At 37.7% G+C, this 16,502-nt stretch overlaps 1 protein-coding gene across 1 annotated transcript; it reads right to left on the bottom strand.

Moving 5' to 3' along the window:
- Positions 1 to 1,446: 1,446 nt before the first annotated feature.
- Positions 1,447 to 16,260, bottom strand: HTATSF1 (HIV-1 Tat specific factor 1). The gene is made up of 9 exons (XM_030967711.1): positions 15,935 to 16,260; positions 12,170 to 12,374; positions 11,815 to 11,862; positions 10,510 to 10,664; positions 9,319 to 9,482; positions 7,644 to 7,743; positions 7,019 to 7,108; positions 6,399 to 6,536; positions 1,447 to 6,033 (listed from the first exon to the last, which is right to left on the bottom strand). The coding sequence occupies exons 1-9, from the start codon at positions 16,109 to 16,111 to the stop codon at positions 5,749 to 5,751; spliced, it is 1,362 nt and encodes a 453-aa protein (XP_030823571.1). The 5' UTR covers positions 16,112 to 16,260; the 3' UTR covers positions 1,447 to 5,748.
- Between the last annotated feature and the right edge of the window lie 242 nt (positions 16,261 to 16,502).

Here is a 16,502-nt window from a genome sequence, read left to right as displayed (position 1 = left end):
CCACACTTTCTAGCCTCCAGCTGCACTGAACGAGGCGTTTCCTTCAGCCTATCTGCTAAGAATGCATGAAATGCACTCCAACGAGTCAACCAGGTTAGGAGGTTTCAGGAATGAGGAAAATAGGATTGTAAGTAGGTTTAGGTTTGTTTGGGTTTGGTTTTTTTTTTGATGACAATGTGTATACAATAAAGAAGATACTGTGGACTTTGGAAAAGTTTGGAGTTAGATGATAAATGAGATACGGCAATGAACCAAACTTGCCCAGGATGATAAAGGATTTTTCCTATGTTACAGAATATTCACTCTTAAATTGGTAACAACAAACATCTATGAGAAAAAGACCTGTTTCCAATCCAGATAAACTGCATAATCAATTTTCTCACTTTTCTTTGCTGGATCTGTTTTAGTAACTACAGGGAAGAAAACAAAAAACATTCTTCTTCTGTAAGGGCTGTAGCAGGGAAGAGGTTTTTTTGTAGCAAGTTTACCAAAATTAGCAAATTTCAACCATTCCAGAAATGCTGAAACAGGGTCAAACTTGCCAGTCTCAGCTGGAAAAAACACACTGAGGAACTAGTCACCAAACTGGTGACATTACGTCTTTTATAGAGTAGCTTAGGAGTTTGTTTACTCACCCAGAAAGTTGGAGAACACAATCCAATTCCCTCTGCCTAAATACATATGAATCCACCCTCTGCCCTTCCCAGAACAACTTAACTACCAGGCTGGGAGAGTTCCCGTGACGGTGCTTAGTCTTTTATTGACACACTGTTTGCGCAAACACGTTTTCATTGTGAGACAGACTGGATTCCAGTCCACCAGCAGGGCAAGAGTCTTCATCATCTCCACTGCTCTGACTCCCGTACCTAAACTGTCTCAAACAGCACAGATTTCCTTCCGCTAAAGTTTTTCAAGACCTTATTTGATATCGTCCTCTTGTGCTGACAGTTAAAGCTCTCCTCAGGTTAAGATGGCATCAGTTTAAAGCTCCTAGAAAGAACTACCAGGTAAAATGGGATTTTCATCCCTATTCTTCAGTACAGGAATTGAATGACTGATTTGCAGTGATTTTGAAGCATTCAAAGTGTCAAAACTTTGAAGAAAAAAAATTAAGAACTTTTGAGAATAAAAACTAAGATTCTATTTGTCCCTCAATCTCAATTTTAACTACGGTGTCTGCAGTGATCCCTCCTGCTCCTTTTCTCTCCATGCAGGTCCATTAACATCCCAAGCCAGGAAGAAGGCTGAGACCAAATCCATAAATAGGGAACAAATACCATATTCCCACCTACAGTTCCAGCAACTTGTCTACTGGGTCCAGCTGGAAGCTCTGGCACATTAACATATGTGGCTTATAAACTGAAGCTCCTGTACGCCAAATGCTACGGTATCTTTTACTGAGGAAAAAAAGACAAATACGTTACCTTGAAACTAATCAGCAGAGACTTGTTCTGTTCATGAGTTTGTTTATTAAAAAGGTAGTATAAAACACAACCCCTTTAAGAAACAAATCAAACAAAGGGTATTCTCAGATGCTGTCACAAGTCTAGACATTATTCAAATAGCACTTTACTTTATAATGTTGCTTTTTTAAAGGATAAATGAAAATGATTAATTTATTGAAAGAAAATCACCTGTCAGAAAAAATTCTGAGTTTACTTACTGAAAAGTTTAATCTAACAATATACTTTTCATATTACAGAGTGAGCAAAAAACCAGCTTGCTGCAAAACATTTCATAATTCTATAAATATTTTACAGAACTTTCAGAGTATTCTGACAGTAAGATGTCAAGCTATAATGAGCACTACAATACACACAAGTCAAATCAACACAAATACACAACTCACAGAATTAATTTACCATACTGCAGTATGTTTTCTCAAATGCAGAAATAAAAATAAGAATTTAAAAATCCAATTAAAATCCATAGGAATACATATTTTTTTTTTCAAATTTGGTTTGGTTTAGTTTCAAGAATTCCAGGTATGAATATTGATGAAAGGCAAGTTTGGGTTTCTATGAAGCATCCAACACCTTCAATTTTCTTTAAGGAAGGAAGATAATTATTTTATACTGTTAATAGGTTAACCTTAACTGAATAATGTGTAGGACGTGTTTTAGCTAAAATGCACTGCATTTAACATATGAAAGATTTTAAGTGAATTGCAATCCTTATACAAAACCTAAGCTGTACAAGGGACTGAAATTCAATTTAAAAATTTTGAAAAGCCAGCAGGAGAAACAGATAAACATTTTGATGCAAAATGAAACTAATTCTCTCTTTACACCAGTATACGAACATTTGAGAACCTGCAAAAAAGAGAAAACCTTCTGAAAAGCCTTTTATTTTGAGGCTTTTTGCCCCCAGGTGTCTACCTTGGCCATGCTCCTCCAGCCACATCATGGTGGACATCTGTAACTCCGTAAAAACTGCTTCCTGCAAACCACTGAACAGCATTTGATTTTAAAGCAAACTACCAATTTATCCTGAAGCTCGGCAATTATTTTGGATGGTTCAGAAAGCAACTCTGCCAAACTATGGTGAAGCATTAGTTAATACTCTGTCGTATTGTATTTAAGTGGCTTTACATCCATATTATTACACTGAAAATTGGTAGAAACATCTATTCCTCTATTTCAAAACTGAGCAAAAAATAATTACCTACAAATTGTTTCAGTCTGCTGCTAGTTCTTGTTTCTATCATATACAGAGGAAAGGAGACAGATTCTCTTAAAATTAAGCTCTCACCAAAAGCACAGGGATGGAGGAACATCCAGTATACTTGAACACTGGAATGGGACCTAAGAAAATAACCTTAGAAACTGAGCAAAACGGTTGTTGTTTCACTTCTAATGAGCAAGGAAAGTAAACAGAAAACACTTTTAATTAAAGAAAAAATAAAGTGAGAATTCCTTTAGGGTTTTAACTTCTTACAAATTTATGTATGATGCTGATTACTAAGAAAAACATGTAAGTTTAAAAAGGAACTCCGCTTGTTCAGATCTGTTAAAATTTCTCATTAAACATTACTGCTCTATACTCTAAGAATTTCATAATCATAGTTCAAAATAGCAATTTTAACTTCTGTGAAAATTCTTGATTTTTGTTCAGACTGATTTATACAAATTTCATAAATTCAAAATAACTTCATAAATAATTTCAAAAAGGAAAATATCTAAAGAATTTGGTTTTAATGAAAATCTGCTGAAAAGAGTCACAGCTGCATTAACCTCTCCTTGGACTACTAAATGCCTCAATAACTTAATGAATAGTTTATAAAAATATATTTTTACATTTTACTGGGGAAAATGGAGGTAGACAAAAGGAAAGTACAAGTTTAATTCCACACTTGAGAACAACATATTTGCATGGAAAAAGAGCTTTTATTACTTAAAAATCCTAGTTAATAGGAAAGCCAGTAAAGCATTTGGTCTCAGTCTTTGTTGGTGCTCTACTTTAGTGTGAGGTCTAAAGAAGAAGGTGAAAGGACTAAGAGCACATTCAACTTCAGCACCAAGCCAGTCAAATTTGCACATCAACTGGAGAGAGGAACATACAGCACATACAGCAATTCCTTATTTTTCAACGTCTTATTTCAAATACTAACATTCACCTTGTTCTCCATATCTGATACCATGATAAGACTTCATAGAACTTTACAAGTTTTACACATATTTCCACCAGTTTCCTTGTATCAGCTGTAATTCCACTGTAAAACAAGGGATTTAACCGTGTAGTGTTACACAACTGGGCTCCCTTAAAAAAAAAAGCAAACAAAACACAAGAGAAAGATCTAAAGCCTGGAGTCCAGAAGCTGGAAGAAAAAAGGAACACTGAAAGCAATACTCACCACACTAAACTACACTCCTCATATGCAAACACTTCCAGCTCTCAAAGGTCTGTGGTGCTTCTTACCAATGAAAATAACTAAGGCAGAACCAACACAACCCAGGAATGTGTCTGAATACACCACTATGTGCAGCTACTAACCAGGCAGTGTTCCAGATTCCCTGAATTCTTCAAACACCTGCTTTACTGAAACACACAATCCACACACTTGGAAAGATGAGAAAATTGACTTTTTTTAGCTGGCAAGAGCTACATCTCTTCTTTATAGTGCAATTCAAAATGGGAAATTTGTCATATCAGCATAGGATGAGCCCCCGGACTTTTAACCCCTAAATTCAATTATGACAGCTATTTTTGTCACAAAAGAAAGTTGTAACTTATAACCACAATGGCAGTGTTAACTTAGATGCTCTTGTTGGCATAGCCACCCACACATACTGACTATATATTAAAAAAAAACCAACAAAATAAACTTAGACAACCATCTGGAATGCAGGAAAAAAATCTGTATGGTAATCTCAGAGCACAAGGTTTGAAAATAACATTTGCAGAGTATTCTGATTACCTCATGATGGAAACACAGCATCTACAGTTTCTTGCAATCCAATATGAATTTAAAAAGTTAAAAGGATCCTCCTTGCAAATATGTACTGGTGATCATCCATATAAACAGCATGCTATGAATTTTGAATTGTTTAGTGCCTAAATCCATGTTCTTCTATCCGTACTTATCAAAACAGTTGAATTCTAAATTAAGAATGACTATGCCCAAAACAGTTCCACCCAGTTATTTTTGAAAGTCTGCCACTTACTAAAATATCTTAAGGTAGAAGATATTCTAAGTCCTTGCTTTTGGAAATATTTTGAAGAGGAGTACCACTTGCTTTTTCCATATAAGAGCATTATTTGAAAGCATATTTTAAAGTATTCTAACTTTTGCACAATAAACTGCAGTTTGAGCTGCCAAAGCATTTAAATTTTATGAAAGATGGAAGATCCTCCCCACTGTGAAGAGCACACAGAGCTAAATGAAAATGTTGAGGAGAACTCACATTCAAGATGCTAATGAAGTTTACACAAAACCCTTACTCTAATATAAAAGCAAGAACTAATAAAGCCACCAAAAAATCAAAAGCCTGTTTTGATACCTACTACATACAGATCATGAGAGTGTAAAAACAATGTTATTATGTCCCAGAATACGTGTGTTCATGCACTTCTAGTCTCCTTGAGACAATTCCAGCCTCTAACATCAACAGAAGATCTAAACTTCTGTTGAAGGAAGGAAAACTTCATTTGCTGAATGATCTGATTTAATAACCTCTCTTCACTCAATTTGCCTTAGGGTTGCTGTGGCAACACTGTCTGCCACTTTCTTTAAGCTTATGACCCGAGACTACTCATCTGCCACCTAATACATCGCAACACATCCAATGCATTCACCCTATCTGGATCATGGCACATGTTCCATAAAATTATCCAACATACCAGGACACAAGTTATTGAAATACTGAGTTCCAAGGGAACTTAACAGAAAAATTAACAGTACAATCCACACATCTTGTAAAAGCTTCGCATTACATAAGTTACATATAGTTACATAAACTTAAGGGCTGGAACATATTTCACACTCGCATCATGAAACACTGACAAGCATAGTTAGAACAAAAGAAGCCTAATGAGTTTTACTGTGCTCTTGAAAACTTGAGTTACTTCACCTGAACAGCCAATTAATACAAACTTTTAGAACCCCATTAAATGAAAACTTCAAAGCATACAGTTGATGACATTCTAATACACCTATATTCATATGAATATTGCCTGAAGTCACCCTGAAAAAAAGGATACACTCAAACATCACCCTAAAAATCATGGTCTCGTAAAGCTTTAAAGATGTTATGTATCAGCTTCACCATCACTGCCTGCAAGGCTGCTGTCTGTGGATGGAGCTCCATCTTCATTAATATCCCCACCATTGTTCTCCCTCTTATGAGTGTCATCATTTGCATCCTCCTTAGGTGCGTCATTAGCCTCTGGAGGCTGTTTCCCTTCGGGCAGTTTAACACTGCTTGATGCAGAATGCAAATCAGATGTAGTTTGCTGCTCCTTTGCATCAGGATCCCCTAAAAATGACTCCCACACCTTGAGCCTTTCTTCCCTTTCTCTTGCAGTCTCCTCCACCTGTTAAAGAAGTGTTTATACACATCATTAGAGTCACACTTGTCAAAATGAGTATTTACATAGATGAAAATAAACAAATATTTATATTACAGAAATATCTCAATGCTGACTGTGAACTAATGATCTGTATATCCAGTGGCTAATCCTCCAAGTTGACATTTTCAGTACTCAAACAGGTCCTCTAATTTTTTGCTGAGTTGAATAATTGAGAATGATTTTTGGAGACATTCTACAGCTTTTGAAGAAAAGCAAGATAACGCAGGCAGGGGAAGGGTATGGAGACAGGAATGCCAAGGACTCCTAGAATTCAAAGAAGTTTACTGCTTGGAAGACATATTGGATAAAATGGAACCACAAAAAGCTACCTGATAATCCGTTACACCGTCCCATGTTTCAGCACTGAGCTGACGGCCACCAAACCACCTTCCATTTAGAGTCAGCTTGCACAAATCAGCTTCTGTTGCTTCTTTAAATGACACAGAAGCAACGCCATCAGGGTGCCTCTGTAAGGACAGGCAACTTGCATTTAATAATATTCTAACTAATGCATTCATTCCAATACCCTTTATATTGTCTTATAAAAACAATCAGGATATAGCTCCAGTCTGATCATACATAATCATGTTTGAAAAGTTCAGTTTTCAAGTTTCCATACGTTGTTCTACTGGCACACACAACACAATTTTTGAACACAAAACAAAGTTATTTCAGCTAGCTTAGCTACAAATAATGTATCCATACACTTTCAAACTTGTAACATATATCCAAGCTCCTAGGAAGAGCTAGCTGCCTTTACATAGGCTGAAGTATACAGGTGCTTAGACTATTAAGTTCTAAAAGTTTTAAAGTACTGAAAGATTAAGTCAAGTTTCCATGAAGTAAACACATCCAAATGAATGCTCGACTCATATTTACAGCATCCTAAAAGTTTTGCACCTTTGCACATTACATCAATTCTGCCAACGCAACATATAAAAATACCTACATCAAATATGAGAACCTTCTTCACTTGACCAAACTTTTCACACTCGGTCCGCAGATCTTCTCTTATCTCATTTAGCACTAGAGGGTCCTCCTACAAAGCAATTACACAGCTTTAATTAAAGACAAGCATTCACTTCCCTCAGCTCTATTTTAGATCCATCAGCAGTGGTACATGTGTCAATCTGTTAAAAGTCCATAAATTAAGTGCTATTATGCTACATTTTCAAAGCTACTTAGGAGTTGGCAGACAGCTCTCATTTGCATTTAATAAATACTACTTGTAAATAAAGCTATTCTGTGCTCATTTCTCCATTCTAACTATTACTGTTGTTTACTCCTCTTTCCATCCCAGAAAAGAGTATTGTCAGACATATAGGTTTTTCAGACAGTGAAAAACCCCGACTTGAAAAATACATTCTTATCAACATTTTCTCCTTGCTTTTGGAGAGAGATGAATGAATTTAAAGCAGATGTTTGGCACAGGAGAACATCCTTCCCAAACAGCAATTTAACTTTGCTTAATTTTGTTTTCATCCGCTTAGAATTTTGCTACAATTTGTATGGCAGAAAGCCGAGACGTTAACTTCTAACAGCACAATCTACAGAAGCAAACTGCATCTTCCTACCTCAAAGTCCTTGGGGTGAAACATATTCCTGATAATAACGATGCGTTCATGCCGCATTCGAGTTGCCCCATCTTTCTTCTCCGGCCTCCAATCCAGCTGTCTAATGAAATGAAGCAACAGTAAGAAGATATTGTTGCGGCTCTCTTCAGTTTCTACAAGTATTTGTTGAAAAAAAAAAATCATTAATTCCACATTTCTTGCGCTATCTTAACATATATTGTGACACAAAGATTTATGTTATTCTTCTAAAAAATACAGTAATTACCCAGGTTTACTAATGCTACAAAGCATATGAGGTTTTAAGGTACTTAAAGGCTCACAGACGGAATACAAATAATTTTTGAAAGTAAAGTATTTTTTAAAACACTGAGAAAATATTTATGAAGTATTAATTCCTTCCTAATATCAACTCAGATAAAGGAACCAGCTGTTTTCAAGTGCAATTAAAATCTCAGTATTTTATCATTTTTTCTAACTTATTCTGGAAAAAAAGGAGATCTGCTATTCCCCTAGGTAAAATCTAACTGCTTTTATTTAAAAGAACGTGTAAGAACACATCAACTCTTACACTGGTATTACCAGAAGATGTCTTTTGTTCCCCGGTATAGAGCCACTAACACAAGCCAGTCACATAACCCAGAACATCTGTTCTAGGACTTTGCCTTCTCACAGCAAATCTTACTTCTTGTAGAAATGCCTAGTTCATATCCTATTACAAAAACCCCCACACATTTACTTACACTTTTAAATCTCAAGATCATACACTGGGGCGGGGAAATCTTAAATTTCTTCTTGTACCTGCTACTTTAGCTGAAGAAAACTTGGATTTCCAATGAGAGTAGTTATACCGGTAAATTCAACTCAAAAGGAACACAGTCCTTTTATTCACACAAATTGCTGTCAAATGCAAATTCATAATTTTCATACACCTGCCTACACACTGGAGACTTCTTACAGCAAGAATCATCAGTGTATTTTTCGGGCAGATATATTTCTGGCTTTAATTGATAAGATATCAAGCAGCCTTGCTCCCCTTAACTATTTCTGCATTACTATTTACAATGCTTAGTGAATGCCGCTTTCATTGAAATACCAAAAATATTCAAAGTTTTTTCTTCTTTAATCTGCATCTTCTTGGTTCCAAAAGGCAGAACAATTTTTAAGAGACAAAATGAATCAAGGTACAACTCAAAACCCAGTATATTTTATAACAGAGAGAGACGTCTGGGGAAACCTACAGAGATAATTTAGTATTTGCTCCTAACAGCAGGCATTTCTTGCCCTTTGCAACTACTGCAGTATGGCACTAAATATATGTGAGCAGCCAGAGTGTTATGACCTTCCAACAGTAAGCCCAGATATTGTGGCAGGACTTGCACACTCTCATCCACTGAAGAGGAAGAGAGTCTTACTTCCCCAGAACTGTGGTATTTTCTTCTACATCTGAAGGCATCATTGCTACCTGTGTATTTAATGTGTGAATTGCCAAGAAGTTCATCTTATAAACACTTAATTTAGGAGTTAGCCCCCTTCAAACATGCAATAGTTAAGCTATTTCACTGTCAGACAAGACTTTAACCTTTGCAAAACTTAGCACTGTATTTGAAAGAAAGCATCTCTTTACTAATAGCACTTAGAAGTCAAGCAATATTTTACTGAAATAAAAAATACAAACTTCTGCTGCTGTGACAACTTCTTCTTGTAGTCTTTACATTTCTTCTTCTTTTTGCTTGCATCATACTCCCCCTTCAGTTGGAACTTTGCAACTTCCACATGCAATTTATAGCCTCGGATTTCTGCTTCATCCAGAAGCCTCAAAGCAAGTTGAACTGATTCTCTCTATTTGAAGATAAAGCACAGTACAAACTTTAAAGCACATGGCAAAATCAAACTGTATTCCAGTAAGATGTCATTAAGTATACTGTGCTAAGAATCAAGTCCCTGTCACTGAAAACCATAATGCTGTCTTCTGACACACAGCTGGCTGGCACTGTTTTCTTGATCAAAACCCAGTATTTCTTCACTCCTGTTGTAATTGATTAATACTTCCAAAAACAGCTGCATATTTCATTCAAATACATCATAGACATGAATCCGCAATATCTAAGCAAGCTGATGAACTTAAAAGCAAGAATAAAAAGGTTTTAGGGAATTGATTTCCTATAAAACTTGTATCACTTTTCCAAGAACAGCAGATGTTGAGACTCTTAAGTAATTTTTAATGTTTTCCTAAAAGTCCTTTAGCATGAAGACAGCATTTATGATTGTGCACTCCATGGTCCTAACTACTACAATTGCAAAAATAGCACAGGCTACAAGCCATTTGATTTAGTACTGCATTGTGCTTCTTGCAGAACTAAAGCCGGCTGCACTTGCAATCACCAACTTTCCAAATTATTCACAAGTGCAACACATAAGGAAATAGTACTGTGGCCTAAACTTTTGAGGCTTAATAAAGAATGAAAGCACAGTTCTGAACCAAGCCAGTTCTCAATTACAAGTTGTAAATACAGGACTACAGTATGGTTCTTCCTGGCTAACTATTTCTCTATTTTTGGTTACACAGTGGCATATTTTCAAAGTAAAAGGTGAAAATCCTCCCATTTCAGTCCATCATCTCTGGCACCCAAGACAGGAGCATGTAGAGACATGTTCAGCAGGTATTATAGCCATTTCCAGGCCGAGGATGAGGTTGGGTAAGAGGAAACAAATCAGCTAAGTGGGCATTTCTGTGTAAATCTTTAAACCAGACACCTATATTCCAAACTGTGCTTTAGATTTTCAAGAGTCTTCTGAATGTGATTCTGAAATAATGGCCATATGTGCCTTCAGCGTGATGGAAAACTTCATTTCAGTGCACCCTGACCTTCAGATAACAACAGAGGCCATCTCCTTTAAGATTTCCTTCCTTATCTTTGTACAGTTTGATCTTGTGTTCTTCTGTCTGAGGATCTCGCATGATAATACCACATTTTGACATGACTTGTACAAATTCATCTTTCGTAATGTCTGGAGGTAAACCTGCAAAATAAATTCAAACAGAAGGCTTAAGTATGGTCTATTTTTAAAAAAGCCTCATTAGAACATATCTTCCCGTAGCATTTATTTAAACTAAAGATATCAAAAAGGACAACAATTTACATACACTGCAAGAAACCACTGCCCTTGGGCCTTACCTTCTAAGCATTACTTCATACTAGTATTCTGAAAATCCTTGTACTTTATAATAGGTGTAATGCACAGAAAAATCTCTGTGCTCCCTAATATGCACACCTAGAGATTTCTTGTCACACATCATCCACACTGCAGCAGACACAAAGACTTCTGCAAATGTAACTCTCCTGCCCAAGCTTCAAGTCCCACTGCACTTCTAGGTATCAGAGACAAAAAAATCCCCATAAGAATACAACCTATAAACAGACAACTGTTTTCTTCACTCACAAACTCAATAAAAAGAGTGGCTGATAATGTATAAAGATTTTAAGAACTGAACTCTGAATTGAGGATAAGAAAAAAACAAAACCGATGAGAAAATTATGTGCATGTCCCATGCTAGTTTGGCCTGCAAGAAGATTTTTGAATCTTTTTGAAAATGACTGTGAAAATGCAAGTATGTGCACTCCTGTGACTGCTCACAACCACCAAGTGTACCTAAGTATATGCATCTAAAGAAAGCACCCCACCATCCAAAAGAAGTAGAAAAACATCGTAATAAATAAGTGCACAGATAATTTCATTTGAGCTTGCACATTACTTTCTCATTCTCTTCCCAATATTTTTTACTGTTTATTCCTTCTTACCTAATAATTATTTATTAGAGCAAATAAAAATTATAGATTAAGTGATGCATATAGTTGATCCGCTGTCTCATCATAAACTTGTCATTATCCTATCCCTTAAAAGCCTGCAGAAACTGTTTTTCCTATAGAAGAATAAATTAGTGACTTGGCTGACACAGCTCAGAGAATACCCCATTTAACAGATAAAAGCATGAAATCTGTCCATTCTACTTCTTTCCCATATCTGCAATTTAAAGGTCACAAAGACATTACTCAGCCATGAATATAATATTAAGCAGCTTGCAAGTGACAGATTGAATAGATAATATTAGAGACATATATGAGCCTCTTTTACCATCTTTAGCTCAAAGTATATAAATAAACACTCTTACCTGTCACATAAACATTTGTGTTCCTATCTTCTTCAACGTGAAACCACCCTAAACACAAGAATCTAATTCAGTCATGGTAATACATTAAACACAGGAGCATAAATATTCATATTCCAACAGATTTATGAGAATTTTTGCTTGCTCACAGAGAAGTTCTGAACATGCCTTGCTTTTTTTCCTTTTATATACAGATTCAGGAGGATACCTATGAAGCATCACACAATTTTAGAACCGTTCTGCAAATTACCAGTACAACCTTATCTTTGCTGTACCAGATAACAACGATTAACTCCCAGTTTTCCGTCAGTACAATACAGGTCGTAGCCTATGCAGAGGGAAGTGCTTTGTCACTTACCTGGCTCTAGCTTCCTTTTTTCCAATTTTTGTTTTGGATCTGTTTGTTTTCGTCCTGTCTCATTGGCTGATGGTTGTGTTCCCGATTTCTTAGAACTTACTGGTTGCTTACTTTCAGTGGCTGTACCAGAAGCAGACGAAGTATCTGTCTCATCTGCATGGAAACCATAGTTGGCATGATAGGTTGCCAGGAAATCTTCTGTTATCTGAAAAGAAATTAGGAAAATTAATATAAAATTTCAAAGAAGTATAAATACAGGCTTGTATTTTAAAGTTAGTTAGGTGATGGTCACTTTCTGATCAGGCTACATAGAAAATAACAATATTTTAAAACGATCTTTGCAAAGTCATACACACAACAAGAACAATCAGTTCAAGCATTACCTGAACTAGACCAAAACACAAATTCCATACATATGCATATGCAGTTTTTACACAAACACTTCACAGGTTCTGCCATTTTTCAAACTGCCATTTCTGCCATTTTTTTTTTTCAAAAAAGCTTTCTCCTTTCCATGTGAGTTGGATCTGCCTGAAGGACAGAAATCAAGTGCTCCTGGCCGTGGTGAAGTGTCAAAGTGATACTGATACTAAGCCAACAATTTATCCACATGTGATAATGAATGACTGACATGTGCAGGCATCTGCCTTTTCATGGAATCATTTCCAGAGACGTCATATATTTGTGTTGACAGGCAGTAAACATTACACTTAACTAGGGATGTTAACACATTGCTTCCAAGGCAATAGGCTTTACATTATATCCTACAAATAGATAGAGAGACTATATTTGGAAAAAATATAAGAGTGGCCAATGCCTATGCTTTAGGGATCAAAATAAAAGAAAAAAACCCCACAAATTATACACAGTACTTCCAGCCACGGGCAGTCCCAGGCAAAGAGATACATCATAGCTGCTTTTGTTAGCATCCCCACATTACGAAGTAATTTCTGAAGTTGCACACTCTGAAATATTTTTTCTCAAAACTGAGCTTTAACCTTTGAAAAATCTTATCGGACTCTGACCTTTGCTGCACCTGCTTCATTTGTATTCAAAAGGAAACAAAACTATGCGCCATTAAGCTATTATAAGACAGCAATTTCAAGTGTCAGTGATGAAAATGTAATCTCTTATCTTCCATAGTAATTTGAAGCTTGATGTTTGAGCTCTAAAATTTCATTATGACAAATCAGAAATGCAAAATTGACAGTAACAGGCTTGTCAGGAATAATGCAAGATGCCACGGAGGCCCATAACTTTAAAGGTGAACACAAAATAACTCTTAGGCTAAACAAGATTTGCCGCACACCTCAATGAAGAATGCAAATGGCTGCTCTTACAGGTATGACGTAACACAGCATCAAGACAAAGTACAACCACATTTAGTGAAAAAAGGAAGACACTGCTCAAATCAGGTACATTATCTTTGACATTAGCCATCTTAGCGAATCCTTAGTGCCACAGTTGATGAGATCCAGAGAATTAAGAAGCTTCTGTACTTGCTGGTGAACAGCATTATTAATTTTCATCAGAGAACCTACTCGTAAATTAGTGATTAAACCTGCAAAAGCATTATTTTTCAGCTTCTGGGGGAACTGCACTCTCTGTAAACCTTCATTTACTCTTAGCAAATTATCTACCACAGACTATAAAATTTTGCCACTCTGTAACAAAGATGTTTTTTGCATAAAACACTATCATCCGACCATATAGCCATTACCACTACTTCACCTTAAAATGTCTTTTTTACAAGCAGTTTATACACATATACAGGCTTTTATTGGAACTCCTGTCATACCTGACAGCACTAGAAACAAGTAGTCACAGAACTACTTACTGGGGACTTCAATCCAGTTCTGGTGGAGCACATCACAGAGATCAGTCCTACCTACACACACACACAGTCACGCAGTTTAGGATGATTAGGCTTATAGAAAAAGAAATACAATACTACAGAACATGTGAGCGTGTAATTAACTGCTGGTGCCACTGAAATGGAAAGGAATAACCAAATGAAGAACAGATACCTTGTGCTTGCAGATGACAGCCAATGTCTGTATTTTCACAGCAAGTGATGCAAGCAGCAGATGAATTTCACATGTTATTTTGTGCTATGTCTGTGAAGCACTAAAAAAGTTGGCATTCATCTATACAGTACTACTGAAATTAAAATAATTAAATAATAAACAAGGTTGCAATTACTTCTATTAAATAATTTACTGTCTCCAAATTTTTCTAGGGAATGCTGGCAGATAATATCATTCACTTTTTGCACTGCTTTGAAATTTGCCTTAGTGGAAGTTCAGCAGACACTGTATTCCCAAAGCAGAGCAGCAGTGCAATCCCAGTCTATAGATAAAAATTACTTAGACCAGTCAGAGTATCTTCTGTCAAGAAACAGATTAAAAATTTCATTACTGACCAAGGAGAAAGAAGTACAGCTTCTGGTTACAACAGTCTCCTCAGTTTATCTAGATAAAAATTTCTGTTAGTAATCATCAGAAAAACTCTATGGCATCCAGCTGGGTAAAGAATCTTTGTGCAGCACTGTGGGTCATGGACTTCTATTATACATCATATCCACTAATGAACTTTTCTGCTCCTATTTAACCTACCCAACCCTTAATGCTATCTCCTCTCCAAGAAAGAACAGACAAGAAAAGCACTTAGGAAGCACAAATGCTACTGAGAAGAGACACATTTCAAAAGAGAGGTAAGAAGAAGGGAAAGATATGGGAGCAAAACAAGAAGAACCCTCTTACAAAGCACTGTAGTTACTGGATATAGCATCCCACAGAGAACCAGAAATACTCATTTCTCCACTGCTCCACTTTCTGAGTCTGGATTTTTCACATTTTTACCCCTCCATAAGCCATGTGCTCCACAGACACTTTCCTAAGTTTACACGCATTCAAACTTGGCACTACAGGCTTCACTCTCACTCAGATTCTCTGGATTGCAATGAATTCACAGTCACAAACTAGAATTGGCACATTACATCCATCAAGTAGATGCCATAAAACATCTTAATATTAAATTAAGTAATTGCCCTCATTCATTGCTATAGGATAAGAAAACTACTATTTCACTCACAAATCAATAAATTGGCTCAACATATTAAATCTATGTTCACTTGCCCCTTGAGGAGCCATGTTATTACAGCAAGACCATATTTCATAGTTAAAACATTTAACAAAATTTTAAAAAACTAAATACGGTAACATATTTCCATGCTGTGGAACGCCACTAAAACAAATACACTTATTTTTCAAATGTGCTTCTAAGACTGGAGGAGATGGAAAAACACATCTCTTATTTGACATAATCCTCAGATAACAATAAAAGAGACATAATACTACTCTATATACATCTAGACTTCGTAACATACTAATTAATTTCTACACTGCCCACAAAGAGATCACCACAGCTACTGTGGTGAGACTACAGCGGTGAGCTACAGAGAACTAAGCACACCCCAGGCACCTCTGATCAACATGCACAAACATAACCGTGACTTCATCCCAGGCCCGAACAACTCTACAGATTCTCCGCCCAGGCGAATAGCCAACGTGCAGCTCCTCACGACAGCGCAGCCGGTCAAGGACGGAAACGACACCATGGTTTTACCTGTAAAAACGTATGGTTTGGTGCTGCTGAGACTCGCAGCAGACACGATGTGGGTGAATGCGGACACCTGCGCACCGACGAGATCCGGTATCAACCACTCCTTCTTCTCCCCCTTCCTCGGGGCTCCCCCGTACCTACCTTGGGGAACCAGGCCTTCTTTTCCAAGTCCCACTCGTAGGCAGCCCCGTCCGCCGGGTCCACGTAGGTAAAGGGGTCGGACTCGCCCTCGCCTTCGCCCTCGGCTGGCTTGGCCTCGTACTGCTGCTGGAGCTCCAGCTGCCGGTAGAATTCCTCGTTTCCATCCTCCCCGCTCATGCTACCCCGTTCACTGGGCCTCGGACACCAGCGCTCCTTCCGCCGCTGTCTGAGGCAGTCACGCCCGCCCCGCCCCGCCCCTCTCGGTGGCGGGAGCGCGCGCGGACAACCCCGCACCTCACGCGGCCGCCGCGACCGTCCCGGGCCCTGGCGCGCGCACAAAACCGGAAATACCCCACCCGCTGCCGTACCTTCCGCCCGCCCCGCCCCTTTACCCCGAGCTGTAGCCAATGAAACGAGCGGTGTTGGGTCATGCGGGGAGCGACGGAGCCAATGGGAAGCGGAGAGGGAAGTCCTTCCTGGGTAGGGCGGAGGCAGGGCCGGGCCTCGGGGTCTGTGCGTCCGTCGTGGGACGGGGGCGGTTACCACATCGGCCCTGCCCCTTTTTCTC

Source organism: Camarhynchus parvulus, chromosome 4A, assembly GCF_901933205.1.
Source record: "Camarhynchus parvulus chromosome 4A, STF_HiC, whole genome shotgun sequence".
Classification (NCBI taxonomy): Eukaryota; Metazoa; Chordata; class Aves; order Passeriformes; family Thraupidae; genus Camarhynchus; species Camarhynchus parvulus.
The sequence above is the reverse complement of the archived record's forward strand: the minus strand, read 5'-3'. Positions and strand labels throughout refer to the sequence as shown.

Coding starts and splice junctions, on each gene's coding strand:
- HTATSF1 (XM_030967711.1), bottom strand. CDS start 16,111: ATGAGCGGGGAGGATGGAAACGAGGAATTCTACCGGCAGCTGGAGCTC. Junction 10,665..11,814: donor CACAAATGTTTATGTGACAG/GTAAGAGTGTTT, acceptor TTTATTTTGCAG/GTTTACCTCCAGACATTACG. Junction 7,109..7,643: donor TTCACCCCAAGGACTTTGAG/GTAGGAAGATGC, acceptor ATTGCTTTGTAG/GAGGACCCTCTAGTGCTAAA.